The following is a 20,357-nucleotide window of genomic DNA, read 5'->3' on the forward strand; positions in this document are numbered from 1 at the left end:
GCCCATTTTTTTATGTTAGGCCTTTGAAGCCTGTCTGCGGTCCCTCCTTCCACTAGTCCTCCACTGACCAGACCACTGCTGCCCGTGTACCCCTGGAACCAATTATAAAGTGCCTACAGCCAGCCCATTTTCTTATGTTAGGCCTTTGAAGCCTGTCTGCGGTCCCTACTTTAAATACTCCTCCACTGACCACCAAGCTGCCTGCCCGTGTATCCATGTAACCGCTGTAAAACTGCCATGAGCCTATTGTTTGTTATTTTAGGCCTTTGAAGCCTGTCTGCGGTCCCTCCTTCCACTAGTCCTCCACTGACCAGACCACTGCTGCCCGTGTACCCCTGGAACCAATTATAAAGTGCCTACAGCCAGCCCATTTTTTTATGTTAGGCCTTTGAAGCCTGTCTGCGGTCCCTCCTTCCACTAGTCCTCCACTGGCCAGACCACTGCTGCCCGTGTACCCCTGGAACCAATTATAAAGTGCCTACAGCCAGCCCATTTTTTTATGTTAGGCCTTTGAAGCCTGTCTGCGGTCCCTCCTTCCACTAGTCCTCCACTGACCAGACCACTGCTGCCCGTGTACCCCTGGAACCAATTATAAAGTGCCTACAGCCAGCCCATTTTCTTATGTTAGGCCATTGAAGCCTGTCTGCGGTCCCTACTTTAAATACTCCTCCACTGACCACCAAGCTGCCTGCCCGTGTATCCATGTAACCGCTGTAAAACTGCCATGAGCCTATTGTTTGTTATTTTAGGCCTTTGAAGCCTGTCTGCGGTCCCTCCTTCCACTAGTCCTCCACTGACCAGACCACTGCTGCCCGTGTACCCCTGGAACCAATTATAAAGTGCCTACAGCCAGCCCATTTTCTTATGTTAGGCCTTTGAAGCCTGTCTGCGGTCCCTACTTTAAATACTCCTCCACTGACCACCAAGCTGCCTGCCCGTGTATCCATGTAACCGCTGTAAAACTGCCATGAGCCTATTGTTTGTTATTTTAGGCCTTTGAAGCCTGTCTGCGGTCCCTCCTTCCACTAGTCCTCCACTGACCAGACCACTGCTGCCCGTGTACCCCTGGAACCAATTATAAAGTGCCTACAGCCAGCCCATTTTTTTATGTTAGGCCTTTGAAGCCTGTCTGCGGTCCCTCCTTCCACTAGTCCTCCACTGACCAGACCACTGCTGCCCGTGTACCCCTGGAACCAATTATAAAGTGCCTACAGCCAGCCCATTTTCTTATGTTAGGCCTTTGAAGCCTGTCTGCGGTCCCTACTTTAAATACTCCTCCACTGACCACCAAGCTGCCTGCCCGTGTATCCATGTAACCGCTGTAAAACTGCCATGAGCCTATTGTTTGTTATGTTAGGCCTTTGAAGCCTGTCTGCGGTCCCTACTTTAAATACTCCTCCACTGACCACCAAGCTGCCTGCCCGTGTATCCATGTAACCGCTGTAAAACTGCCATGAGCCTATTGTTTGTTATGTTAGGCCTTTGATAGCCTGTCTGCGGTCCCTACTTTAAATACTCCTCCACTCACCACCAAGCTGCCTGCCCGTCTATCCATGTAACCGCTGTAAAACTGCAATGAGCCTATTGTTTGTTATTTTAGGCCTTTGATAGCCTGTCTGCGGCCCCTACTTGCAATACTCCTCCACTGACCACAATGCTGCCTGGAGTGCCTGCCTGTGTATCCATGTAACCGATGTAAAACTGCCATGACTGCCTACTGTTTGTTATTTTAGGCCTTTGATAGCCTGTCTGCAGCCCCTACTTGCAATACTCCTCCACTGACCACACCAATGCTGCCCGTGTACCCCTGGAACCTATTTAAAAGTTCATAGAGCCTAGTTATATATTTTATTTACTATTAATAAGGCCATGATGGACTACGCTGTACCACGCTACAAGCTAACCAGTCGACACTTCTTTTGCGAGAAAAGCCATCCCAACCCTCCACCAGCATGTAGAAGACCGCATTGTCCATGCACTCTGGCAATCTGTGAGTACAAAGGTGCACCTGACAACAGACGCATGGACCTGTAGGCATGGCCACGGAAGATTACGTGTCCATTACGGCGCAATGGGTTAATGTGGTGGATGCATGGTCCACAGGGGACAGCCTACTAAGTCTGTCTGCAGTCCCTAATTCAAATTGTCCTCCACTGTCTAAATCGGAGCTTCCACCTTCTGGCTTTCGGCCTATAGTATCAGAAATTAAACTGCATTTGGCCTTCAACTTTGGTTAGGGCCTACTAACGGCTTCTGCCCCTCCCTGGTGTTGCCCTCAACTAAATAAAGCTGAGCTTCAACCTTCCGGCTCTCATTAAGTGGTTTTAAAAAAAAAAAATGGTGGTTAGGGCCTACTAACGGCTTCTGCCCCTCCCTGGTGTTGCCCTCAACTAAATAAAGCTGAGCTTCAACCTTCTGCTCCAAATTACCATTTTAAAAAATGCAATAGGCTTTTCCGGCCTACTAAAGGTGTCTGTCTGTGTGCCCCTGCCTGGTGTTGTCCTCAACTAAATAAAGCTGAGCTTCAACCTTCTGCTCCAAATTACCATTTTAAAAAATGCAATAGGCTTTTCCGGCCTACTAAAGGTGTCTGTCTGTGTGCCCCTGCCTGGTGTTGTCCTCAACTAAATAAAGCTGAGCTTCAACCTTCCGGCTCTCATTAAGTGGTTTTAAAAAAAAAAAATGGTGGTTAGGGCCTACTAACGGCTTCTGCCCCTCCCTGGTGTTGCCCTCAACTAAATAAAGCTGAGCTTCAACCTTCTGCTCCAAATTACCATTTTAAAAAATGCAATAGGCTTTTCCGGCCTACTAAAGGTGTCTGTCTGTGTGCCCCTGCCTGGTGTTGTCCTCAACTAAATAAAGCTGAGCTTCAACCTTCCGGCTCTCATTAAGTGGTTTAAAAAAAAAAAAATGGTGGTTAGGGCCTACTAACGGCTTCTGCCCCTCCCTGGTGTTGCCCTCAACTAAATAAAGCTGAGCTTCAACCTTCTGCTCCAAATTACCATTTTAAAAAATGCAATAGGCTTTTCCGGCCTACTAAAGGTGTCTGCCCCTCCCTGGTGTTGTCCTCAACTGAACAAAGCTGAGCTTCCACATTCTGGCTTTCGCCCTATACTATCAGATATTAAACTGCATTTGGCCTACTAGTGTGGTTAGGCCCTTGAAACAGTGTCTGCTGCTCTTGGGTTTGCTACTCCACTGAACAAAGCAATGCCGCCTGTTTAGTCCTGTTACCAATTTTGAACTGCATGTAGCCTACTTTATTCTTTGGCCCTATATCTGTTTCCTCCTCATCCTGCCCATTGCCCAGCCACTGCTAAATGAGTCTGCTGGTACATTGACCTAGACCACTACATTCCCCTTGTACTCTACACAGCCAGAATCTGACCCTGCTGAAAGTAAGGTTCCCCTTCCCGCATGTTATACCACCTTACACAGGGACAAAGAGGAAGGTGCAGATGAAAGTGCAGGTTCCTTCATCAGGTGGGGGGGCATACTCGTTGGCGACGTCACTGGCACAGGGCCCCTCAGAGTACGCAAAAGTGTCGCTGCTGGTGGGAGGCGCCCCCGCCATGCAAACACACCGCCGTACTTTGAGGGGCCCTGTGCCAGTGGCAATGCGAACGAGTGGGCCCCCCCCTGCTTGCTCAGGATCACAGCACTTGCAACTTTTAAATACTTACCTTTCCCTGCAACACCGCCGTGACGTAGTCCGCATTTCCTGGGCCCACGAAAAACTTGAGCCAGCCCTACTCCCCCCACAACTTTCCCCCAATTCCCTATGCCCAACTATTATTATACAGTTAATTAAGATTGGCAAGCTTCAGAAACAAGAATGGATGTTTTTGGCATTAAAATGGGCACTGTAGGTGTTTTCCTGGCCTCCACTCACTGCCGACTATGCTTCCCCATTGACTTGCATTGGGTTTCGTGTTTCGGTCGATCCCCGACTTTTAGCGATAATCGGCCGACTGCACTCGACTCGACTCTGGACAAAATCAGGTTTCCCAAAACCCTACTCGATCTTAAAAAAATGAAAGTCGCTCAACCCTACCACTGACCAACCCAGAATTGATCTTCTCTGTGGATGGCTCCAGATTTGCAGATGATGAAGGAAGATTCCACACGGGATGTGCAGTGACCAGCAATCAAGAGATCCTGTGGTCCAGAAGTCTGCCGCCCAGTCTGTCAGCCCAGGAAGCAGAACTGATAGCGCTGATGAAGGCCTACCAGATGGCAGAAGACAAGACTGAGAAAATGTATACCGATTCAAGGTACTCGCATGGCATAGCACACGACTTCGGACCCATCTGGGCTGCAAGGGACTTCATCACAGCAAGCGGAACAACCGTGAAGCATCAATGGAGCCATTAAGGACCTGCTGAACACACTTCAACTTCCAAAAGTGGTGACAATACTAAAAGTCAAAGCGCATGGAAAACTAAACACAGTAGAGGCACGGGGCAACAACATGGTTGATATGGCAGCCAAAGAAGCAGTCAAGGGAAGACAATATGGAAAAGTGGAAGAGGTCGTAGAGCCGGACGGCTACTACATGACGACTGAAGACAAGAAGCCTGACCAAATGACGTCCTGTGATCTGCTCAAAAAAAAAGCTGCAAGAGCAAGCCCCAAAGGACAAGAAGGAATGCTGGATGCAGAAGAGAGCAGCACATGAAGAAGGAAGGGTATACTCAATGGATTACAAACCCTGTTTACCCCGAAGCATGTACCTTATCATGGTCCAGTGGGCACATGGGCACGCACACAGATTAAAGGCACAGATGAATGATCCGATTGGTGCTTACTGGTTCGCCCCAGAAATCTCCACCCTAACAGCCAAGTTCATAAACAGCTGTCTGACCTGTGGCCAATGCAACCCTGGAAGAATTGAGAAAGTTCCCATACATCATCTTGCCAGACTACCGTACCCCTCCCAGAGGATCCAGATAGACCACATCCAAATTCTGCCAAGTGGAGGATTCGAATATGCCCTTGTGGTCGTGGACATGTTCTCAGGATGACAGCCAGAAGCTTTCCCAGTGAGGAATCAGTCAGCAAAGACTACTGCAAAGAAGCTACTCTCAGAGACGAGATATGCAGCTATGGGGTCCCAGAAGTGATAGAGAGTGACCAGGGACCCGCATTCACAACAAACCTCACACGAGAGATCTAGTCAGCAGTAGGGTCATACTTAGGCCTACACACTCCCAATCACACTACTCAGTGTTAGGCATACTCCCAGAGGCCCAGCAAAGCTGTCACCGTATGAAATTTTGTTTGTGTCTAGTCCCAGGTTAGGGGTATCCCTTCCCTCAGCATCTGACTATGTAATATGATACTTTGTCTGCTTATGTAATTGAAAGAAACTTGCTAACATCCATTCTCGAGTTTTTTTCTTCATTGCCAGATCCAGATTCAGTGTCCGGTATGCACTCCTAGAAGCCAGGAGACTGGGTGTTGGTGAAAAAGTTTGTAAGGAGAACACCACTCGATCCCAGATTTGATGGTCCTGCTCAAGTGCTGCTGATGACACCAAACTCTGTGAAACTGGAGGGAAGACCCACTTGGATCCACTCATCGCATTGCAAGAAAGCTCCCCTACCAGAAGATGACATCCAAGCCTGAATGATGTTGTGGATGCCCTGCCTGACTGAACAGATGACCTACCTGATAAAGACTGCACATCGCTCACTACACCTGCTATTGACTAAGAGACTGATTGCAACGAACCCCCTTTAGGGACAGATCTCCTGACCGCCCATTTGCGAAAAGTCTGTACGGAGTGGGGCACAGGCGTTAGGCTTGTGTCAGTTCGCCGACAGCACAAAAGAGTTGCAGCGCTTTGGGACAGGAGGCTAGGATTAGGGCAAGTGATATCTAAGGGGGGCTTGTGATAGAAATATATATATCATGTAGATCTCACTTGCATGTATACTCTTCTATAATCAAATATATACTTATATGCTCGCAGCTAATATATACATTATAATCAATGGTTTAAAATGGCTGACACGAACTGATATAAGCCTGATATAACCCAGACAGATCATATGGGGTTTTCCATCCCAAAAAGCAGAAGTTGGGTCAGATGTCTGAAATAATGTCTAGAATATAGCTGAATCTTGCTGAAACGGCAGACCAACAGTGTCAGATGTCTCAACTCTGTCCTACATGCAGAGAGCTCAATTTTAGTTGCTTAATCAGCTTAATCAGCAGTCATATGAGCGTTAATCACAATATTCCATATATGTTTAGATAACCAATGACAGAGGAGCTAGACAATATGGTAATTAACTAACCACCCCTGACAACCCCTAACCACTCCTTTCTATTTGAAAATATAAAACTATGTATGTACAATAAAGTACCAGTATTGATGGAATGTTGTTCTGTCACAGTTGTGTACAGTCCATTCTTGATGAGCGCTCAAAATACTCAGTCTAATTGGGAGCGGCCACAGCACACACAGGGATATATTTATCCAACCCAAATATTTCCATAACAGTAACTGACGGTGCCGCGATCCAAGGAGAGCCCAGGGAGGCGTTACCAGGTGCTATACCAGAACTGACTTAGGTCACATTGCAGCTGAGCCCTCAATCAGATATGAAGGTGCTGGCAGACACGACTGCTATACAGGCAGGTGTAGGACCCAGTTAAGACAGGACGGACAGCAGCGGATTCAGGGAGAACTTGGTATTAGGCAAGGGGGGGTACTGGACCACAAGTGTGGACAGACAGGGGACCGCCAATGCGGACAGACAAAAAAACGCAGATGCAGACAGACGGGACAGGAAGTATGCACAGCCAGCAGAGGACAGAGAACTCACTGCACGGCCTGGAGTGGTGAGTCTGTGTCCATGCATGGTGGAGGGATGGGAAACCATGCAGGAATGTCGACAGTAATGTTACATAGTCTTTAAAACATCTGGCTCTCATTTGGCTAGCTTATTCTAACCGCATGGTGAAACGTTGGGGTGGCTAATGGCTGTTGAATTTTAAATGGCATCTACTGGTGAAGTGCACAGTGTATAGTATATCCATGAACTGATAGGTGCAGCCTACTTTGATAAAAGTCTAAATATATAGGATTTATGCGTAGTCCTATAGACAATGATTTGTGGAAAATTAACTTGATGAGACATTCACCTGCTGGCATATAGCCAGGATTTGGTGGATTAACCCCACTCAAAATGCAATGCAAAAAGGCAAGTAGCCTAATAGGTGCAGAAATGCTGTAGAAAAAATGTGAAACACCACAATCCCTCCAAATACTCATCGTGGGAATATAGCCTAACCTAAAGATAATAGTGTAAATGTAAGGAAAGATTCAAACTTGTATTTGAGCCTCTGTTTGCAGGCTCTGTCACTCTTTTTGTGTCTCTCAAGTGAGGATTCTGTTTCTTGTATAACTTCTGTTTTTATGTTCCTACAACAAAACTGAAAAATGGAACTCCAAAAGCTAATGTGCACCTTGCTTACCAATTTTCCTGAACCAGTGAGCCTCCGTGATACATTGTTCATGCCTCTCCTTCCAGATCAAGGGATCTTCTAACTTCTTGTCAGCTAAAAGAGAAAGTTTAATCAAATGATATTCAATGTGAAAAAGATTTGTGATGTGCTTTTGATGTGATTTGTGAAAAAGATTTGGTGATACTGGGGACACTATTCCTTGCCAAAGTCCTTCTGCATCTGCTCTAATCTGATCTGGGAAATGCTGTGATTTTTTTTTTCCACAGTGAAAAAAAATGGTCATCAGCACTGCCCCATTGAATAACATGGGTCAATGTCCCATTCTATAAATCGGATAGCACTCGTCTGAGCTATATGCTTGTGTGAGCGAGCTCTTATACAATAAATAGCCTTTATGCACTGAATACATAGCACTGCATGATCAAACATTGTAAGGATGGATTCGGACATAACATTCTGCATTGCTTTTCATATTGTTCCCTTGACATTTTCACATTGTTTTTAGAAGAAAAAAAAGCAAAACACTGCACGAAAACGTTTACATAGCTTATAAAGGCTTCTGGATGCAAAGTGGCCCTGTTTGCGACTTCTTAGGTTCTGTGATTTGGTTTTAAACACAGAACACACTGTGATTGGTGTTTTGTGCTGTTTTTCCCAGAGGTTTCTATGTAGGACTTAAAAGTGCATGACACAAATATAATTAAAAAAAATTCACAAACTGCTTGTGAAAAACACTGAAAAAAACACTAGAAATCCATGGTGTTTTTTTCAGAAACATTAAAAAAAGATGATGTGTGAAAGATACCTAAATGCTGTATTTAGAAAACATTTACAACAGACATGGCTACCTAGTGCACTAGTGTCCACTGGCCTGTTCATGACATGCACCCGCTTTTCATGTCACACTTATTCTGCTCCCCAAAAATGTTTGTTGATGTTAACACTGTAGGGAGGAAAGCCAAACTTGCGGCCTCTCTTAAAGGGAACCTGTCACCCCGTTTTTTCAGTGAGTTCGCATATCGGCTTCAGGAAAATGTCCGCCGCGATCTCCATCTGCGCACGCGCGGCATCCCGCGGCCATTTTCCTGAAGACCCGGGCAGCAGAGCGCTCCATCTGCACACGCGCGGCCTCAGGAAGATGGCCGCCGCCAGCGATAAAGCGGTGAATAGCGCAGATCGCGCTCTTTTTCTTCAGCTGCGCAGTGCATTCTGCTGTTGGGCATGCGCAAACCACTACGCCACCAACGGAAAGATAAGCAAGATCTGGGGGAGAAGAAGAAATTTCACCACGCCCATTTGACCAGACCACCTTGATTGACAGGTGAAAACGGCGACTTTGGTAAGGTATTTCGGCAGCATAGGTGGGGAATCAGGGTACACAAAATACACTATTGTCCAGCACAGCTCAGGCTCTATTTAACGGTATTTTTTATCTCATACTGAAAAAACGGGGTGGCAGGTTCCCTTTAAGTGTCTGGGCTGGAACTGTCGGGACTGTCACCAGTGTTTTAGGGGGGAAGAAATTTCGGACCGGAGCAGTTCAGGACACATGACTGATAGGGGCGGGTCCGAGCTAAATAGCTGTCTGAGCGGGAAGATGGGACATTTGGCGGGGAACTAGCCTGTGAGTAGTGAGACGGTTGACTCCCTCTCGGCGGACCCATGCCAGCTAGCTATCCCTGTATCCCTGGCTAGCAATACTGCCGACATACTACCCCCAGCCCAGAGAGACATCTGCACCGGGTAGTGACCAGGATAGAGTGCATACCTTGGCTCTGCTCACCACCGTGGAGGCACTGCTTAGTCCCATCCTTGTGGTGCCTGCTAAGGACCGGCCTGTGCCTGTGGCTGTGTCCGCTGGACTCTGTACTTCAGCTGCGGCCTTGTCTACTGAACTTTCCACTTCTTCCACTGTGCCGCTGACCATCATCTCTACCTCACCATGTGCCTGAATCAGGAGATCACCAGTGCCAAAGAACCCAGAGGATTAGTCGACGCTAGGAGATAGTGCATCGCCCTTCTGCAGGAATCGGATCGGAGACATCTCGTGCTGCAGAGGGATCTTCCAGCCGCCTTCCTCCAGCAGCTGATAAGTTAACCTGTTACTTACTTCTGCATTTTGACTTTCTCCCATCCTCAAGTTCACATCCTTTACCCCCCTGCTTGTACCATTACTGTATATATATATATATATATATATATATAATATATATATATAGAACCTGTTAACCTTTGCTCTGCCTCCTGTGTCACTGCATCCTACACACCTGCTAGCATCCTACAAGACCACAGAAAAAAGTACTAAGTTAAAAGCTGGGCACTATTTATTTTTTGATGATTTACTTTGAAGGTGCTGTAATGTAATGTGTAGGGTTGGTGAAAACATACGCACATCCCGCTGCATCAGCCACGACAGTGGTCTGTGGCCTCTAGACGGGAGAGGGAGCACCGTTGTTTTATTTTAGTTAATTTCGGAATATCAAATTTACCTGTTTTTAAATAAGAAATCAAGTTCTTAGCAATCCTAAAGACAACAAAATAAACAATGAAATATGAGTTCGCAACAGCTTGGAAATAATCCTAACAAAAATATAATGCAGACATAGAGTCATTGTCAAGTTCACTGCACACGCCGGTGGTGATGATGCATGTAAAATATGTTTTATTGTAGTAGATGAGATCACGCAGGATTCAAAAGCAGCAATGCAACATTTCAATGCTTTAAGGCGACTTTATAGCAGATGTTTCGACTCTCCCGCTTTTTGTCATGTTTTCACTATAAAGAATTCAAAATTGTCAAAATATGGTCTGTAGTTAAATCATGGATATAGAGTACAACTAAACAAACAAATAATATTAGAATTCCAATTTACATTTTATAAAAATACAGTAAACAATCATTGGATGATAAGCACAAGGTCAGATGCTGTCAGCAGGTGTGACTCTCTTATTTAGACATAGTGTAGGAAATAGCAGTCTGGAACCATTGTTGTATGAGGAGTTGAGAACGCTAATATATGCTAGAGCAGGGGTGTCAAACTGCATTCCTCGAGGGCCGCAAACAGGTCATGTTTTCAGGATTTCCTTAGCATTCCACAAGGTGCTGGAATCATTCTGTGCAGGTGATTAAATTATCACCTGTGCAATACAAGGAAATCCTGAAAACATGACCTGTTTGCGGCCCTCGAGGAATGCAGTTTGACACCCCTGTGCTAGAGCATGATTGTTGACAGCATTTCTATTCCTGTATAGATGTAAATTGGACTTATAATATTATTTGTTTAGTTCAACTCTATATCCATGATTCCGTTACAGACCATATTTTGACAATTGTGATTTTCTTTTTAGCGACAACGTGACAAAGACCCGGGAAAGTCGAAACATCTTCTATAAAGTCATCTTAAAGCATTGAAATATTGCATTGCTGCTTTTCAATCCTGTAAAATCTCTTCTACCGCCACAACACAATAAAACATGTTATGTGCATCACCACCGGAGTGTGCAGTGAACTTGATTATTTGTATGATAAAGACTCCACCCTTGTGTACTCGTAACTCCATCCACAAAGGAACCAAATTCGCTCTGAATTATCTCTGTTTGATAGAATAATTTTCATCTGTCTTAGGTCATGATCACATATTCAGCATTTGGTCAGCATTTTTAAGCCAAAACCAGGAGTGGGTGATAAATACAGAAGTGGTGACGTGTTTCTATTATACTTTTCCTCTGACTGTTCCACTCCTGGATTTGGCTTATAAATACTGATGTAAAATACTGACCGAATACTGAACGTGTGAATGGGGCCAGAGTGTCAAATTCAACGTCTGCTTCATTTTTTATTTCATTACATGTTTACATTGTAAGGATAGATAACATGATTTAGTAATGAAAAAACTTTCCAGAGTGTATGGATTGGTGGAAGTTGGATTTACGTAATATAGTATATTAAAATAAGTGAGCAAGGTAATCATGACTCTTCTTACTCTTGGTCATCGCCAATGAATCCATCCAGTGTCAAACGCACCAAACATCTGCAAAAAAAATGTTGTCTATATTGATAATTGAAACTATATAAGACAGTAGGACAAGAGGCATAAACACTCAAAGCTATTGAATGGAATACTGTGCAGTTTATTTTGTGCCTATATAAGGCCTGTTTGGACATAGAGATGTGAAGTAATACAAAACAGTCCTCGACTCAGGACCCCCCAAAGAGCCAGTCTTTAAAAACCTTGTCTCTCTCACTGGAGGACAAGTTGGCTCTTTAGAGGTTTCAAACTTCTGTGATTTACAAAATCTTTGCTTCCCATATACTGTACACTTACAAGGCATATAAACAGGGGCTGTGCAAACTGCACAACACCAGATTTTCCTTCACAGTCTCTACAAAAATGGAACAACCTATTTTAATTGTAGATCTTGAATTTATGTACCATGTAAATGTTGATGCATGGCACCTTAAACGTGCTGTCCAGTTGACTTCAATCAGGATGAACTGAAATAAGTGCAGCATATGGACAAGTATTGGATCTATTTCTGGGAAAAAAAACATACTTGGTATCTGTTTTGATCTATGTGTTTATTGTTATGCTGTAATGTCTATTGTATGTACAAGTCCCCTCTAAAATGTAATGTTCTGAGGAATATGTTGGTGCTATAGAAATAAAATTATTATTATTATACTTATTTCTGGTCATGGTGGAAATCCACAATCCAGTTATTTTGGGTATTACAGACAGTTTTTTTAATTACAGTATTCCTAGAGTCATAGCTGCTTAATTTCTCAGTCGAAGTAACCATATGAGGACCCATTCTTTGCTGCAGCAGTGTATTATGGTGCCATATTGGAGTACATATAATTTGTTTACATTCTTATTTATTTATTTTTTTTATTTTATCAATGGGACTTGAACTTCACTGAGCTTGATACCTCGTATAACACACTCGCAGATATCTTACTATTCAACTCAGTGTCTCAGCGTCAGATGAAGGCACGGCTCCGAAATGCGCGTAGGGGCTGTCTGCAGGTAAACTACTTTTATCTTTTGCAGCATTATCTTTTTTTATGTTAGCGACTCTGTTTTTTTCTTTCAATTGTGGTAGCCCTATACACTTTACAATTCATTTAGTATAAAAGGGCCCACTTTTAATCATGACATCTTTGTGTCACAATGCATAACTCTGTCTGCTGCTACAATGTCATTATTTTCTGCTAAGCTGTGGTGCCACACAAACTCTTGGCTCTCTACTGAGTGTATTGGGCCACTTGTGGTTTTTATTGTATTTTTAGTATTGTTGCAATTTAATAAAGATTCTTTGTAATACTGTAGTTCTGTGTGCGCCCTTTTTTATATCTTCTGATCCTTTATGGCGCGGAACTTTAGTATTCAGTTGTCCTGTACTCCAATACCCCTGTATGTATTACTTTATAACTGATTGACACACCATACAGGCTATGTGGCATTGCTCTTTAGGGGTTTATTTTGTTTCTGGTATAAGAAACAAAAGTTATGTAATGTTGGTATACTTGTGCAAGATTTGTGTCCTAATATTTTATACGATTGAAGAGAAGATCCAGCTCAGAAAATATTGACATGCTGTGGACTAAGAACACCGAGAGTGTTTGAAACGCGTTCAGCTATCTCATGGATGTCCCTCCGTAAATTTGCTTATTGCTGATTGTGACTTGCAGTGTTTCCATTTTAAATATTTTTGGAATAAAATAATTTTTATCTTTAATATTTTCTGAGCTGGATCTTCTCTTCAATCGTATTACTTCAAGAGTGCTGGAGCAGCAGCACTTTCCGTGCTCGGATTTTTCAAGGACTATGAGGAAATGTTTCCTGAAGGTTGAGCTGAAATATTGTTCTTTTGTTGTTCCTAATATTTTATGTACTGCTGTTTGTATTGCTGCTGTAATACCGTAATCTCCCCCCGGGATCAATAAAGTGTATCGTATTGTAACAGCCAAAGATGCAGCCAAAAAAGCACCTTGTGCCCCCCGCCTTATGAGCAGTATGCTTATATGAAGGGGTTCCCACTTTTCACTCATTCAATAGTCTCACATAAAGCACTCCCAACCAATCTATCACATCCAGCTTCAACACCCCTATAACTAATAGTATCATCTTATCTCCAGCTTACCATATATCCCCCATCAGTATATGCACAGCTAGACCTTCTCTTCTGTACTCACAGAAGTCACCATCTGGAGACCTGCTCCTCATAGCTGTTTACTAGAGCTTGTGAGACTGCACAAAGTTGGCAGACAGCCTGCTGGCCACTGGTTGGGGGCTCCTGGTGTACAGTATATCATAATATATTAGTGTTCAACTTATATTGTACAGAAAACCCAAAACTTTTTAAAGAAAGTGTTTCCTATCAATTATTTTTCTTATGGAGAAAATGGTAATTTTTTTTTTATTAAAGTGTTTCCACTATTTATTACACTTAGGTGATATTTATAATTATGCTCTTAACCCCTTCATGACTGGAGGTATTTGCGTTTTTGTTTTTTGCTCCCCTTCTTCCCATAGCCATAACTTTTTTATTTTTCCGAAAATATGGCCATGTTAGGGCTTATTTTTTGGGGGACGAGTTGCACTTTTGAATGACACCATTGGTTTCACCATGTTTTGTACTAGAAAATGGGGAAAAAAATTCAAAGTGTGGTGTCATTGCAAAAAAGTGGAATTCCCCAATTGTTTTTTGTTTTTGCTTTTTTACTAGGTTCACTAAATGCTAAAACTGACCTGCCAATATGAGTCTCCAGGTCATTCTCCAGCTGACATGTGCTGAAAAAGATGTGGGCTCACTGCTGGATCCCACATCAATGGGAGGATGTCCGACATCGGCGTATTTGCAGCGCCCCAGAGTCCTGGTCGTTGCAGTAATGTCGCTCTCCCACTAAGGGGGGGTGATGTTACGTCTGATTGCACTAAAGGAGTTCACCTGACCAGGTATCACAGACACACACTACACTCCACACTCCGGCCACCAGGGGGGGTGGTTCTATTAGGCCACTCCTCACACTCTGGTAAAACTGGGGGTTGGACAGGAAGTTAGGGAGAAAGCAGCCCGGGAGAGTTCGGGAGAGGACCTGTCAGGGGTGGGATCCTGACAGAGACTCAGCGAAAAGAACAGAACGTTACGGAGCCATGCTTGAGTGATATAGCGGCAGGCTTCTTAGAAAGGTCACGAAGCGGAGTTCATTGTGGAGAAGTGAGAAGCAAGATCACAGTACAAAGGAGAATAGAACCAGTAGGAGTCGTGCCTTAAGATCGTGGCAACATCCTACTGAGGCGCATAGCCGGTGGCCGGGGCACCGAGGAAGTAACAGACTCTAAGCAGTACTTCGAACTACGGCAGGACAGTTAACTTCAGGTTGGTTGTCTCACCCTTTTACACCTAACGAAGACAACGGAGGCAATTGCGGGAGAGGGGCGTCTCTAGGGTCCTAGAATAACTCCAGGCCTACCCCGTCATACGGGTGCGTCCTAGCCATATCATCTGGGGGACGGAGAAGAACATCAGAACAGATACGAGTTGTGAGAAAGAACATCAGAAACAGACACAACAGTTGTGAGGACTATCCCGTGGTGCTCAGCAGGGAGGTACTACAACACACAGGCGCTAGAAGGTAGGCACTGATTTCCACCTGCAAAGGGAACTCTGGATGTGCCTTCGGACCGGCCGGTCTCAGCCAGCCTTGTTAGCAGTACTCTGGATTGCGGATCCTGAAGCCTTCGGTAAAGAGACTGCAACCCTGTGTCCTCGTTATTCATTGCGACCTGCACCACGCACCATCACCACATCTTTCATTGGACGCCCCTTAGCAGGGTCACGGACTGGGTCTAGCTATCGTGACAACCCCAGGACCGAGACTGAGAGGCCCGGTACTGAGTACCCCGCGGCCCTGCGTCTGGGGGCGCTCCATATTATATAGTGATACAGGCAAGGTGAACTGTGTTTTGACATAATGTAATGTGATCTGCTGCCAGATTACTAAAGGTACCTTCACACGAAGCGACGCTGCAGCGATAGCGACAACGATGCCGATCGCTGCAGCGTCGCTGTTTGATCGCTGGGGAGCTGTCACACAGACCGCTCTCCAGCGACCAACGATGCCGAGGTCCCCGGGTAACCAGGGTAAACATCGGGTTGCTAAGCGCAGGGCCGCGCTTAGTAACCCGATGTTTACCCTGGTTACCAGCGTAAAAGTAAAAAAAAAAAACAGTACATGCTCACCTGCGCGTCCCCCAGCGTCTGCTTCCAGACACTGACTGAGCTCCGGCCCTAACAGCACAGCGGTGAAGTCACCGCTGTGCTTTCACTTTCACTTTAGGGCCGGCGCTCAGTAAGTGTCAGGAAGCAGACGCTGGGGGACGCGCAAGGTGAGCATGTACTGTTTGTTTTTTTTACTTTTACGCTGGTAACCAGGGTAAACATCGGGTTACTAAGCGTGGCCCTGCGCTTGGTAACCCGATGTTTACCCTGGTTACCAGTGTAAAACATCGCTGGTATCGTTGCTTTTGCTTTCAAACACAACGATACACGGCGATCGGACGACCAAATAAAGTTCTGGACTTTATTCAGCGACCAGCGACATCACAGCAGGATCCTGATCGCTGCTGCGTGTCAAACGAAACGATATCGCTAGCCAGGACGCTGCATCGTCACGGATCGCTAGCGATGTCGTTTCGTGTGAAGGTACCTTAAAACCTTGTTTTTAATGTATGCTTTTTGTTACCACGTATCCACTGCTAGGTCCAGGTGTTTGGGAATGAGTGGCCTGTTTCTTATTTAAATAGGCTTCATTGAAATTCTCTGGGAATGATGGTGATAGCAGAGTACAGGCCTTGACTACCTCGATCATTCCTATAAACCTTACATGGAGTGGAAATGCGCACATGCAGCTGCTGCACCTTTCCAACTTGGGTCATGAGTCTCATTTTTTACACTTTGCTACCATTTTGTTGGTCAGGTAGGAAGGCATCTGCACAGAAAAAAAAACAGTTATCTAATGTGCGGAATCAGAATTTGGTTCCCAGGATTTCTAAAAGTATGAATTGCGCAAACTAAAGTTTATTAAGCTTAACTGTACTTAAATCTGGATTTTACATTTTGATCCGCACTAACCTATAAGAAGGAGTGGCAAAATGCATATTGGTTAACTGCTCAAACAAAAAGTCTATGCATGATGTATAACCTCAGGGCAAAGCTTACCTGAGCGAAGTAAATACTTGTTCTGTGTCTTGGGAATGTTCAATCACACATTCCAGAGCCTTAATGGCCACTGTCTTATCATTGGCCTATGGATAAAGGCGAGGATTCTTTATTACATCTGATTTTGATGACACTTAATGATTTTTCATCTTATTTGAGTATCCCAGCATGCACTGGGGATTCTCAAACGAAGCATCATCATAAAGGAAGTAGGTAAAAAAATAATAAAGCAGTTGAGAGCAGAGAGGGAATGTAAGGGACTTTTTAATTAAAGTATATTAGAGGAGCAATTCGATTATTACAATAGCCATTTAGGATCAAAACTATATATGTACATTCAGTAGCGTAGCTACCAGGGGGGCAGAGGGGGCCATCGTCCCGGGCTCGGTGCTCAGAAGGAGCTACTCTACTGTAACTGTATTGGCGCGCTACGAGTGCCAATGCAGTTACCTTCTGCGGCTGAGTAGGGAGAATCGATCTCCCTGCTCTGCCGCCCGCTATGGGGCTCCTGAGCAGGACGGGGGGGCCCGGTGCCAGTAGTGGGCCCCCTGCCCGTCACCACACTGATGAGGGAAGGAGCACTGCACTCCTTCTCCCATCATCCCCCTGTCAGCGTCATCGTCACAGATGCTGACAGTGGGCGCGATGACGTCACCACCCGGCGCCCGCTGTCAGAAGATGAGCGGGAGGTCGGAGCACCGCTGGAACAAGGAGGAAGAGAAGTGAGTATTTATTTATTGCTTTTTTTATGGGGGCTGCCTTAAAGTTCAGGATCTGCCTATAGGGGGGCTGCCTTATACTTCAGGATCTGCCTATAGGGGGGCTGCCTTATACTTCAGGATCTGCCTATAAGGGTGCTGCCTTATACTTTAGGATCTGCCTATAGGGGAGCTGCCTTATACATCAGGATCTGCCTATAGGGGGCTGCCTTATACTACAGGGTCTGCCTATGGGGTGCTGCCTTTTACTAGAGTCTGCCTATGAGGTGCTGCCTTATACTTCAGGAACTTCCTACATGGGGGCTGCCTTATAATTCAGGATCTGCCTATAGGGGGGCTGCCTTATACTTCAGGATCTGCCTATAGGGGGGCTGCCTTATACTTTAGGATCTGCCTATAGGGGGCTGCCTTATACTTCAGGATCTGCCTATAGGGGGAGCTGCCTTATTCTTCAGGATCTGCCTATGGGGGGGCTGACTTATACTACAGGGTCTGCCTATGGGGTGCTGTCTTAAACTACAGGGTCTGCCTATGGGGTGCTGTCTTATACTACAGGGTCTGCCTATGGGGTGCTGCCTTATACTTCAGGACCTGCCTATAGGGGGTCTGCCTTATACTTCAGGATCTGCCTATATTGGGCCTGCCTTATACTTCAGGATCTGCCTATAGGGGGCTGCCTTATACTTCAGAATCTCCCTATGGGGGTACTGCTTTTTACTACAGGTTCTGCCTATGGGGTGCTGTCTTATACTACAGGGTCTGCCTATGGGGTGCTGTCTTATACTACAGGGTCTGCCTATGGGGTGCTGTCTTATACTACAGGGTCTGCCTATGGGGTGCTGTCTTATACTACAGGGTCTGCATATGGGGTGCTGCCTTATACTTCAGGATCTGCCTATAGGGGGTCTGCCTTATACTTCAGGATCTGCTTATATTGGGCCTGCCTTATACTTCAGGATCTGCCTATAGGGGGCTGCCTTATACTTCAGGATCTGCCTATAGGGGGAGCTGCCTTATTCTTCAGGATCTGCCTATAGGGGGGCTGCCTTATACTACAGGGTCTGCCTATGGGGTGCTGTCTTATACTACAGGGTCTGCATATGGGGTGCTGCCTTATACTTCAGGATCTGCCTATACGGGGGCTGCCTTATACTTCAGGATCTGCCTATAGGGGGGCTGTCTTAAACTTCAGGATCTGCCTATATGGGTGCTGCCTTATACTTCAGGATCTGCCTATAGGGGGGCTGCCTTATACTTCAGGATCTGCCTATATGGGTGATGCCTTTTACTTCAGAATCTCCCTATGGGGGTACTGCTTTTTACTACAGGTTCTGCCTATGGGGTGCTGTCTTATACTACAGGGTCTGCCTATGAGGGTACTGCCTTTTACTACAGGGTCTGCCTATGGGGTGCTGTCTTATACTACAGGGTCTGCCTATGGGGTACTGCCTTTTACTACAGGGTCTGCCTATGGGGTGCTGTCTTATACTACAGGGTCTGCCTATGGGGTGCTACCTTATACTTCAGGATCTGCCTATAGGGGGTCTGCCTTATACTTCAGGATCTGCCTATATTGGGCCTGCCTTATACTTCAAGATCTGCCTATACGGGGGCTGCCTTATACTTCAGGATCTGCCTATAGGGGGGCTGTCTTATACTTCAGGATCTGCCTATATGGGTGCTGCCTTATACTTCAGGATCTGCCTATAGGGGGGCTGCCTTATACTTCAGGATCTGCCTATATGGGTGCTGCCTTATACTTCAGAATCTCCCTATGGGGGTACTGCTTTTTACTACAGGTTCTGCCTATGGGGTGCTGTCTTATACTACAGGGTCTGTGTTGTGAACGCTATTTCTGGGCTCCCTCTTGTGGTCACAAGTGGTACTGTGTGAGTGCTGTCTTTCTGCAGGTTTGTGACTGGCATCAGCTGTCTTGTTATCTGTGGGCTGGTTTTCTATTTAAGCTCACTTGGAATCTCAGTCTATGCCTGCTGTCGTTGTATTCAGTGCTATTCTGTTTGCTCCTGTCTACATCCGTTACCAGTCTCTTCAAGAGAAGCTAAGTTCTGTTTGCTTATTCTTGCTCATCTGTGTTCAATATGTTCCTAGAATATTATGTGTTTTGTCCAGCTTGCTAATATGTGATTTCTCTGCTTGCTGGTAGCTCTGGGGTGCTGAGTTGCTCCCCCCACATCGTTAGTTGGTGTGGGGGTTCTCGCATTCTCTGCGTGGATATTTTTGTATAGGGTTTTTTACTGACCGCACAGATCCCTTGCTATTTTCTGCTATCTAGTGTTAGCGGGCCTCATTTACTGTACCTGTTTCATCTCTGCGTTTGTCTTTTCCTCTTAACTCACCGTTATTATTTGTGGGGGGCTGTTCTATTTCTTTGGGGTCATTTCTCTGAGGCAAGTGAGGTCTTACTTTATCTCTAGGGGTAGTCAGTTTCTCAGGCCGTGAAGAGACGTCTAGGATTTCAGGAAACGTTCCACGGCTACCTTTAGTGTGTTTGGTTAGGATCAGCTTTGTGGTCAGTCCAGTTACCACATCCCCAGAGCTCGTCCTATTGTCTCTGACTTAGCTGGTTAGATTTGTGATCCTAAGCCACTGGGATCATAACAGGTCTGCCTATGAGGGTACTGCCTTTTACTACAGAGTCTGCCTATGGGGTGCTGTCTTATACTACAGGGTCTGCCTATGGGGTACTGCCTTTTACTACAGGGTCTGCCTATGGGGTGCTGTCTTATACTACAGGGTCTGCCTATGGGGTACTGCCTTTTACTACAGGGTCTGCCTATGGGGTGCTGTCTTATACTACAGGGTCTGCCTGTGAGGTGCTGTCTTATACTACAGGGTCTGCCTATGGGGTGCTGCCTTATACTTCAGGATCTGCCTATAGGGGGGCTGCCTTGTACTTCAGGATCTTCCTATAGGGGG

General features: G+C 45.5%; 1 protein-coding gene across 4 annotated transcripts in view; it reads right to left on the reverse strand.

The window, feature by feature from the left end:
• The window catches only part of TEX11 (testis expressed 11), a 301,033-nt gene that overhangs the window by 125,416 nt on the left and 155,260 nt on the right, over positions 1-20,357 (reverse strand). For all 4 annotated transcript variants that reach the window (XM_077284979.1, XM_077284978.1, XM_077284977.1 and 1 more), the window contains 4 exons: positions 16,702-16,787; positions 11,460-11,507; positions 9,966-10,000; positions 7,486-7,569 (listed from right to left, as the gene is read on the reverse strand). In XM_077284979.1, the coding sequence (XP_077141094.1) occupies positions 7,486-7,569; positions 9,966-10,000; positions 11,460-11,507; positions 16,702-16,787 (253 nt within the window). The remainder of the gene's footprint in view (positions 1-7,485; positions 7,570-9,965; positions 10,001-11,459; positions 11,508-16,701; positions 16,788-20,357) is intronic.

This window comes from Ranitomeya variabilis, chromosome 2 (genome assembly GCF_051348905.1).
Source record: "Ranitomeya variabilis isolate aRanVar5 chromosome 2, aRanVar5.hap1, whole genome shotgun sequence".
NCBI lineage: Eukaryota > Metazoa > Chordata > Amphibia > Anura > Dendrobatidae > Ranitomeya > Ranitomeya variabilis.